At 43.2% G+C, this 10,374-nt stretch overlaps 1 protein-coding gene across 2 annotated transcripts; it reads right to left on the reverse strand.

The window, feature by feature from the left end:
* Positions 1-2,559: 2,559 nt before the first annotated feature.
* Positions 2,560-5,408, reverse strand: LOC118771085 (cerebellin-1-like). 2 transcript variants are annotated; one of them, XM_036518960.1, is made up of 4 exons: positions 5,213-5,408; positions 4,970-5,086; positions 3,679-3,813; positions 2,560-3,164 (listed from the first exon to the last, which is right to left on the reverse strand). In XM_036518960.1, the coding sequence occupies exons 1-4, from the start codon at positions 5,349-5,351 to the stop codon at positions 2,887-2,889; spliced, it is 669 nt and encodes a 222-aa protein (XP_036374853.1). In that variant the 5' UTR covers positions 5,352-5,408; the 3' UTR covers positions 2,560-2,886. The 2 variants fall into 2 exon arrangements, with proteins under 2 accessions (XP_036374853.1, XP_036374852.1); XM_036518959.1 differs by having other exon boundaries at positions 3,679-3,815; positions 4,957-5,086.
* Between the last annotated feature and the right edge of the window lie 4,966 nt (positions 5,409-10,374).

Raw genomic sequence — 10,374 nt, forward strand, 5'->3', positions numbered from 1 at the left:
GCCCGAGACCATTGGCGCGACAGCAGCGCGGCCGGGTGATTGGATTAGGCAGAGAGGCAGAACCCAAACGCGCCTGCTGCGCTATGGCCGTCGAGCATTCTGCGTGTGAACCACATGCACCAGGGCTTTGGTGTCTGTTTCGAGTTATTTAGCTCCGTTTATTTGAGCTTAGGCGTGTCTAATGTCTCTATGTATACACTGCACAGCCCCTCTCTCTCTGAGACGCGCAGCTCGGAAGGGTGCAGAACCAGTCCGCTGTGCACTGCAGAAATGGTGAGGAGAGCGAGAATCGGACAGATGAGCTAACGGCTGTTGGGATTGTGTTTGATGCCTGCGGACAGTGTTCTGCGTGTGATATGTATAATAGGTTATGGTTTGCTGGACATTTGATGTCATTGTTTTTAATGGTTGCATTTTTATTATGATGTCTGTGTCCGGTTGAATGTAATCGGTAGTGTGATATAGTGGTAAGGAGCAGGGGCCTCATTTATGAAAAAAAAGTTGCGTAGAAACCATCCTACGTTCTGAAATGTGCGTACGTGTGATTCAGAGAAAATTAACGTACGCACAAAAAAATAACGTGCGTACGCCACTCTCCCAGATGTGAAATCTATAAATCACAAATGACCTTGAAATTGTGCGTAGCTGAATGGTTTTAGATCTCCGCCTTGTAAACGCCCCCTAATTAGTTGGCAAGTTGGAACCTGACGTGGAGCTAAGTACTTTTCCACGTCAAAGACCGTTTTTATAAATCTGAACTTTGGCGTGGATTCGCGCACATTCTAACATCCAATCTGTTGCCGCTTCGATTCCACGCTGAGGCACTGCTTGAAGGAACGAATGAGCGATCTTCACTCGCAGAGGACTGGAGCAATGTTATTTAAACTGCGGGAAAAGTGAGTTGTGGTGTGTAATATATCATACAGGCAAACTACCATTTTGAATGAATTTTTAATACATTTAGAAAATAACAAAGATATTAAACATCAAAGAATTATTTATTTGTGCAAGTACTGTCAATACCACATTCTGTGCCAATCAGCCTGACATTTCATGACAAATTCATGTTTAATCCTTTCAGTGCTAATTAAAGATGGCTACCAGGTCATGTGACCTGTGCCATTCGTACTTACTGTGGTCAAAGAGAACGGAACCTGTGAAATTTCATGTCTTCCCAATATTTTATTTTGTAGCACTTTGAAAATGTGCCATAAAGTTTAGTATGATCGCCAAACAATGTGACCAGTGTGGACAATTTTAATAATGAAAAAACTTCCTGTGGGGCTCTACAAAGGTTTTTCAGTTTTAATTATTTGAACAGCACGTCTGTTCAAAAGTGGGGAAACCCTCACACATTTCCTGACATTTGCGTATTGTTTGGTATGTGGCTTCCATAGAAACGTTTCCTCAAGCAGTTCAGCTAGAAAATATACAAAAGGTCCTGCCTGCCAAGTTTCATGTCAATCTTAAAAATCTTTCACAAGATGTTTTTGAGTATAATTTTTAAATATTTGAAAATGGCCAAATTGTTTGTTGTAGTACCGTTTTTATAAAATTTCATCCAAAGTTAGTACATTATATGAGCAAGGCCCAAGATGTAAGCACACCAGTTCTGAGACACATTGACCCAAATTTGAAAGACATGGGATCATTTTCATATTTATATGCATGTAGAGTTCTTGGCTTGTAACAGCCATGCTTTTGCACTTATTGGCTGTTCCTTCCTGACTCAGATCTTGATGGATGTAAATATCATGGATGCCAAGTTTCCTGCAAACTAATGTTACTGTTCATGAGACGATGTTGTTTTGGCTAATATGCTCATTTTTGAAAATGATGAAACATCAGATATGATATATATATAATCTATTACCAGACATGTTCCTCGTGGCAAGGTGCATATGACTGTAAAGTTTCAGGTCTGTGTGCTTTACAGTTGATTTGTAACATTATTTATGGAAAGAAATCCTTAGCTATTTAATACATATATATTTCTTTATGAAACACTGCAGCTATGTGAATTCAGTACTTTTAATAATAATTAATATGGGTATATGGACATGTCATTGACAAAGTGAATTTTAATCAAAGTGGTTTGATTTGTATTGCTCGAATAAGTGATTGAATCTGAATTTATGTGTGCTAATTTAGAGCAATAAAATGATTGTATGTGTGTGTGTGTGTGTGAGAGAGAGTTTCTGCGTGTATGCGTGTGTGGTATACCTGGCTTTTGTCAGAGTGCTCCAGTTAACTTGTGGTAGGGCTTGAAGAGTGCTATGCTCACACTCACTGGTCTCACACTGTTGTTGGTTTAAATTGAATGGATGCACTTCTGTTCTATAGGGATGCATGTAATGGTGGCGGGCAGTAATACAGCTCATCCTCCATAACAAAGCAATGGTAACACATTTCACACATTCACTGTATTTATCTTCCTTATACTGCATAAAGTAAAATCTGCACTTGCTTTTCTTCAGTTGAAAGGGGCTTGGAGAAAGCTGTAATAACATCCTGGATACAGCAATGAGCTGTTGTTGGGGGGAAGGTGCTTTCACTTTTGCTGCTCTTAGATTTCATTTCAAATCATTATAATTGCATATCCTCGTTAATGGCATGAATATTATAATAAAATCTTTGTCTTATCACCTTAGTGTCTCAGTCAATGGCTTAAGCTTTCAAAAGTATTGTGATTCTCATCATTTATTAAACATTAAAGTCTATAATCATCGAAGGCCTCCCACCCACCTCTTCTGTCACAATGGAGTTAAAGTAACAAAAACATTTTCAGAATGTGTGTGTGTGAGAGAGAGAGAGAGAGAGAGAGAGAAAACAAAGTCCATGCCAAATCTGTAGAATCACTGTCCCACAGTGATAGAAATATTCTCTTCACATGGGGAAGAGCAGGAAGCCACTGAAGGTGCTGTGGCCTCCTTCATCGTCAAAGATCAGTTTGTTTGCCCAGAGACGCATGTAGACACGATCTCCCTCTTCCAGCAGCAGTGTTACTCCATTGGAGGAATTTGCATTACCTGATCGTTGCTCATCATATGCAGAACATATGCGTTGTTCATTTTTATAAAGGCTGACAGCCATGTAATGGTTATCCCAGGCATGTCCAGAGAACCTGAAGTAGTAAAGTCCTTTCACTGGTGCTGTGAAGATCCCTGTGTGAGAACAACAACAGGAAGAGAAACAGTGTCTCATGTACACACACACACACACACGCATGCATACGCATACACACACACACACACACTCACACGCACGCATACGCATTCACACACACGCACGCACGCATACACGCACACACACACACGCACGCATACACGCACACACACACACATACACAGACACACACACATACACACACGCATGCATACGCATATACACACACACACACACACACACACACGCACGCATACACGCACACACACGCATACACACAGACACACATACACGCGCACACGCATACACGCATACACACAGACACACACACACATACACAGACACACACACACACATACACGCGCACGCGCGCACACAGAAAAGAACTGTCTGCATTGCTTTCACTTTAGTAACAGGATTGTGTGAATGACTGTATACAGTACCTGCAGCTAGCGTGTGTTAGTATCTCTGTTACCATTGTGTCTATACAGACATGTAGACAGGATACAGTACCTGTAGCTGGGTTGTAGTTGTTGCCGATGTCTGTGATGACTTTTTTGTAGATCAGAGTGGTTTCAGTATTGAAAGGTCCTGTGTGTTGACTGCCAGCTCCAAACAGTGTTGCTGAGAATGCCACCTTTGGTCTGTCTGTGAGTGCAGGACAGTAAACATTCATTTCCACACTCAAAGCAAAGCTTTCACAATGCAGGTCATCCTGACTGTGCATTTCAGACTTATTCTGGTGTTCTGTTGAATATTTTTTGTGGTATGGCAGACTTAGTACTTCATTTAACTCCGAGAAAACAATCAGAATGCATAAACTAGGCAAAAGTTTGCAAAACTGAACTGATACAAGGTGTGCCTTTATAAAAATAAAAACAATTGTCCGTTCATGATTGGTAATGAATAAAAAACTGAGAAAGGAAGTGTACTGACCGCAGAACATAATTACCCCCCTCTGAATCCTCCCTACTCCTGATTGGATAAAATCTGTGCTGATAACAGCTCCATTTAGTTTAGTAAAAAGTATAAAAAGTATATTTTAGTAAAAAATTTAGTTGCCATTCAATATCCGCATCTGCCTTTGCCAGCATTGACGCAGACAGGAGGCAGGACAGCATCTTACACTCATGGTCTCGAGCAAACACAGATATTGGTAAATCTCACACTTTGCTTTGAAATGATTGTACACACACTTACGCACACAGGTGGAAACAGCAGAGGACAAGGTAGAATAGAGTGTAACATGGCGTTATACCCATCTCTGTACGACGTGGAAACAGCAGAGGACAAGGTAGAATAGAGTGTAACGTGGCGTTATACCCATCTCTGTACGACGTGGAAACAGCAGAGGACAAGGTAGAATAGAGTGTAACGTGGCGTTATAGCCATCTCTGTACGACGTGGAAACAGCAGAGGACAAGGTAGAATAGAGTGTAACGTGGCGTTAGCCATCTCTGTACGACGTGGAAACAGCAGAGGACAAGGTAGAATAGAGTGTAACGTGGCGTTATAGCCATCTCTGTACGACGTGGAAACAGCAGAGGACAAGGTAGAATAGAGTGTAACGTGGCGTTATAGCCATCTCTGTACGACGTGGAAACAGCAGAGGACAAGGTAGAATAGAGTGTAACGTGGCGTTATAGCCATCTCTGTACGACGTGGAAACAGCAGAGGACAAGGTAGAATAGAGTGTAACGTGGCGTTATACCCATCTCTGTACGACGTGGAAACAGCAGAGGACAAGGTAGAATAGAGTGTAACGTGGCGTTATACGTTATATATATATATATCTCTGTACGACCTTCATTCTGTCTCCTTAGCTCCTCCACTGTAGATTTCAGATTCTTCACCACAGTTTTCTCTTCCTCCAGCTTAATTTCACTGATGTTCAGCCTGGTCTCCAAGGCTCTCAGATCCACTGGATGAGTTAAAATATCAGCTGAATTAGTGTCCATCCATCATAACAAACATAAATTCATAACTGAAGGCATTCATGTCTAAACCAACACAGCTAATATTGATTTCCCAGCCCTGACATATTTACCTTCATTCTCCCTCTCCAGTTTCTCCATTTTGGCTTTCAGCTCTTTCAGCTCGGCCAGGATGTCGGTATCAGGTGAGGCGAAATCCTGTGCCATCCCCACAGACACACAGGCCAGTAAGATCAGCTGCAGCAGAGCCATCGTCTCTCTTTCTCTCTGGAGGAGCGCAGTGGAATAAGCAGAGATCTCTCCTCTCTTATATGCCCTGGTCTCCAGTTTAACATCACCTGCTGTGTCTCACACCCGCCAGCAGAGGCATCATGCCATCCTTACCCGCTGCAAAGACTGTTTGTCCCTCCTGGCTTTCTGTAGACTGGGTGAAAGACAGTGGGGTCATGAGTTTGAACCCTGATCTGAAGATATGCTGTGTGTTCAGGAATATAGAATTGCATAAAATAAACAGAGGCTGAAGTGAATGTTACAGAGCTGTGGTTAAACATTAGCTCCTGACTGAATACCCAGTTGGATCAAACGGGATGTGATTCTAACAATGGCAAAGATCAATTCCTGTCCCCTTTACTCACAGCTGGATTCAAGCCACAGACATGATCAGAAAGTGTAACCATTCATTTCCTGCAGGGTGAGAGAGTCCCCACCATATTTACACTACATTACATTACATTACGTCACATTACATTACATTATTGTCATTTAGCAGACACTCTTACCCAGAGAAACTCACACAATGCATCTAATCTAGTGGCACAAAAAGCTGCACCAACAGGACACTGACCACACATGTCTTAAAGGCAGAACTCAGCTGAGGACTGAACCCCACAGCCTTCTAGTGTGGACACCCAAACCACAACATTATTTATCCAGTCTCTGGTGTGACTGGCATCTGGAAACCAGGAAGGGTCCAGATTTCACTTTCCTTAGCCCAGCATTGTCCAAACCTCTCTCTAGATCTCTCCCTGATCCAACACAGCTGATTCAAATGATTAACTCGTTATAAACTCCTGAAGCTGCCTATTAACAAACTGATCATTTAAATCAGCTGTGTTGGAGCAGGGAGAGATCTAAAACATGCAGGACAAGTGGCCCTCCAGGAGAGGTTTGGACAACGCTGCCTTCGCCGTTTCATCCTGTTGTGGAGTAGACATTTCTTAATATGTCCACTAGATGGCAACAGAATCCTCACAGCGACACAAGGCCCAGCCTGCACCTCTGCTGGGCTTCAGCTCGCCAGCTTTGCTCACTTCCTGCTTTGGCTTCTCTGCACTGTGCAGTGGAAACTCGATCTGGGGATTCTGTCTGCACCCCTTTCTTCTTGCTTTTTCCCTCTTTATGCACCCCTCTTTTGGGACTGACAGAAGAAGTAACACCAGCAGTACATACAGCAGCACATACCACTCAGCACAGCTACTGAGGGAAGGGTGGATAGCTAGACTCTCTTTATAGAAGTAACACTCAAATGTCTTGAGAATCCTGACTTCAGATGTTCTCTGAGCTCTTGGAGAGACAGAAGTACACTGTTTGTTGGAGAAAAAGTGCTATAGTATGTAATGCCATAATATTTTGAGCTTCATAAATCCTACGAATTTGCTAATTTAAACCTTTATAAATGTTATTTAGCTTTAAGTGGACAGAAATGACTTGATACATGAAATGTGTGTGAGGGATGGTGTGTGTGTGTGTATGTGTGTGTGAGGGATGGTGTGTGTGTGAGTGTGTGTGTGTGTGTGTGTGTGTGTGTGTGTGTATGTGTGTGTGAGGGATGGTGTGTGTGTGTGTGTGTGTGTGTGTGTGTATGTGTGTGTGAGGGATGGTGTGTGTGTGTGTGTGTGTGTATGTGTGTGTGAGGGATGGTGTGTGTGTGAGTGTGCGTGTGTGTGTGTGTGTGTGTATGTGTGTGTGAGGGATGGTGTGTGTGTGAGTGTGCGTGTGTGTGTGTGTATGTGTGTGTGAGGGATGGTGTGTGTGTGTGTGTGTGTGTGTGTGTGTATGTGTGTGTGAGGGATGGTGTGTGTGTGAGTGTGCGTGTGTGTGTGAGGGATGGTGTGTGTGTGTGTGTGTGTGTGTGTGTGTATGTGTGTGTGAGGGATGGTGTGTGCGTGTGTGTGTGTGTGTGTGTGTGTGTGTGTGTGTGTGTGTGTGTGTGTGTGCGTGTGTGAGGGATGGTGTGTGCGTGTGTGTGTGTGTGTGTGTGTGTGTGTGTGTGTGTGTGCGTGTGTGAGGGATGGTGTGTGTGTGTGTGTGTGTATGTGTGTGTGAGGGATGGTGTGTGTGTGTGTGTGTGTGTGTGTGTGTGTGAGGGATGGTGTGTGTGTGTGTGTGTGTGTGTGTGTGTGTGTGTATGTGTGTGTGAGGGATGGTGTGCGTGTGTGTGTGTATGTGTATGTGTGTGTGTGTGCGTGTGTGTGTTTGATAAAGAAGGCACATCCTTCCCAGAGTGCTTTGCAGCGTTCAGCAGGTTTTATTGAAAGATGAGCAGGCAGACAGTTGCAGGGTCGCAGTTCGAACAGCAGGTCATTTCGGTTGTTTTTTTTAGAGGGAAAAACTGGTGCAGCGATAAGGAAATGAGCATAGCTGGCAGGGTATTCCTCTTATGCCTTTCCTGCTTCCTACCCACCCTGACTTTACTGACAGGGTCCAAGGCCAGCTGGGTTTTCCTGAACTTTCTGGTAATGGACAGGACGGCATTGATTATCAATTTTGTCACAGGCAAGGACTATCCTCTCTTTTACAATTTGCTCAATCTTTTTGACTTGACATGTGTTTGTACCTTTCACTAGATGTACTCTGATCTGCGGAATTGGTTCATTGCTCACACATAGGTTATTCTTGTGTACCTTTCCTCCGTCGGGGGTGCACACATCCAGAACCTGCTGATGGTGATCAGGGGCAAAGAAAGATTGTATTTGAGCTTGCTTACAGCGATCAACACCACAATTTTTAATCAGCCATTGTTTCCATTCGTCTGGAACATCATTTTTAGGATATCCGCTTTGCAGGTGATATTTCTTGAAGTGATTATAGCCATTGTTATTTGTTGCTCCCATACAGGGTTTAGGGTTATGGTTCACAGCTTCAGTCCTGGTAAGGAACAGACAGAGGAGCAGAGGGAGGAGGAGGAGGGTAGCCTTCATCCTGTCTGACGCACCGTGGGCCGGAGAGAGAATAACACTGTTATACTGCTGCACACACACACACACACCATCCCTCACACACACACAGACACACACAAGCACACACGCATGCACGCATGCACGCACACGCACACACACATTCTCACACCAAAGACGCATATTGTTAGACACAACAGAATAACAAAATAATGTAGTTTTTTTCTCAATTGTTTACACATATTTCTTGAAAGAACATCTTATTTCCTAAAACTCTTAACACAATGCAAATATTTTCATCACATAATACACACACATCAGGATACGAATATCTCTCACTGAACAGCAACTTCACAATGCAATGATAAATAAACAGCACTAACAATTGTGTAAACAATTGAGAGAAAAACTTTAATTGCATAACATTTCAGGTATTAAGCAAATGCATGGGACATCGGACAACATTATGGAGAAGATGCATTTGACAACACAATATACCAGCAACAGAGGCATATGGAAGTAAAATTTTCCAACTTTATCTGCATGTGAGAGCACTCCCTAGCATTCATGCTAAGAGTTGAATGATTTTGTGCAGTGATATCCTGTGTGCAGCTTTCCTGCTGAAGGGCCCTGTACACTGGCACAGTGGGGCATAATGCTCTCTGCAGCAGCCCCTGCTATATCCCAGCATGCACCTGTTTGCTAAGACAGTGCAAAGCACAGTCAGGACACACCTAGTTACACAGTAATGTCTTTCATTCCCTGTGCCAGGAGAAACATTCTTATATTTCACTCTTTCTTACTAGGTAATTAGAGTAATAGGTTACATTCAGAGACATAACTACGTAGGCAAACTAATGTCCATTAAGCTCAGTGACCTTGCTTGGTAGTGAGCCGATTTTCGGAAATGATGCTCGTCTGTGCCGGAGCTATGACTGTAGTGGTGCCGGCCGCTGTGTGCTGGATGTAGGGTGTATCTGAAAGCCGCAGCATGAGGTGAAGCTGAACACAGCCGTGAGGACGTTAATCAGCTCGCTAACATGCTACATGATCAGCAGCGTTGCACATGCAGGCTATTTAAGTTACAATACCTTACCTGCCAGAGAGCAAAGGAGAGAGATGGAGGATTTGTGCTGGTCTGGTCTCAGGTCAGCGAAGGTCTGGTCTCAGGTCAGCAAAGGTCTGGTCTCAGGTCAGCGAAGGTCTGGTCTCAGGTTAGTGGAGGTCTGGTCTCAGGTTAGTGGAGGTCTGGTCTCAGGTTAGTGGAGGTCTGGTCTGAACTCTGATCTGAAGTCATTGTCTGATCTCAGACATCTTTTTATACCTCTCTGGTGCATTGAAAATGGACACACCCACTGAGACTAACTGCCTCAAATTCACACTCACCACATCCACACACTGCCTTACAACAATAATGACACACTGTCATACACACACACACACACACACACACACACACATACACACACACAGATATGTGTGCAGGCACACACACGAATTTAAGGTGCTTTTATACATGCTGTTAAGACAAAGACTGATTTTTCTGTAATTCACAGTGAGTTTTAGTAAGAGCAGTTTACAGATGTGTGTTCAGTGCACACAGACACACTCTCACAGGGTAAAACCAGCAGCTCTGGATAGCAATTAAAACCGCTTGGGCAAAACTGTGAAACCTACAGTAGCCTCTGTTGAATATTTAATAATGACAGCAATATATGAAATTCATAGGAAAATTTTATCCGTGGGTGTTGTAATGGGCCCGATAAATCCACTGATATTTCCATAAATTTGGCAAATTTGGCCACGCACAATGACTCTACCTTTTTATGCTTTTCTTCTTATTGCCAAATCCTGTGTACCTCTGCTCTCTGAAGTTGCATTATAGCACTGTAATAAAGAGTGTTTGGAAGAGAGAGAAACACTCCCATCTACCACAGAGGAACACAGCAATCCTCTACTCTTTTCACTTATTGTAGTTGTAATGTGATTTTTTGCATTCACTCAGTGTGCTTTAGCATAAGCATAAGGTGAAATAACGCATGTTAGGTGAAATACCCTGCAGTAACGGGGTAAAACCAGCGACTGTAAGTAGTAATGAG

Source organism: Megalops cyprinoides, chromosome 24, assembly GCF_013368585.1.
Source record: "Megalops cyprinoides isolate fMegCyp1 chromosome 24, fMegCyp1.pri, whole genome shotgun sequence".
Taxonomy (NCBI): domain Eukaryota; kingdom Metazoa; phylum Chordata; class Actinopteri; order Elopiformes; family Megalopidae; genus Megalops; species Megalops cyprinoides.

Bases quoted from the DNA above. Each gene is read 5' to 3' on its own strand.
- LOC118771085 (XM_036518959.1), bottom strand. From the start codon at position 5,351: ATGGCTCTGCTGCAGCTGATCTTACTGGCCTGTGTGTCTGTGGGGATG. The intron at 3,816-4,956 runs ATATATATATAT...TCCTGCACTCAC, and splicing joins AATGAAGGTCGTACAGAGAT to AGACAGACCAAAGGTGGCAT. The intron at 3,165-3,678 runs GTACTGTATCCT...GTTCTCACACAG, and splicing joins CAACTACAACCCAGCTACAG to GGATCTTCACAGCACCAGTG.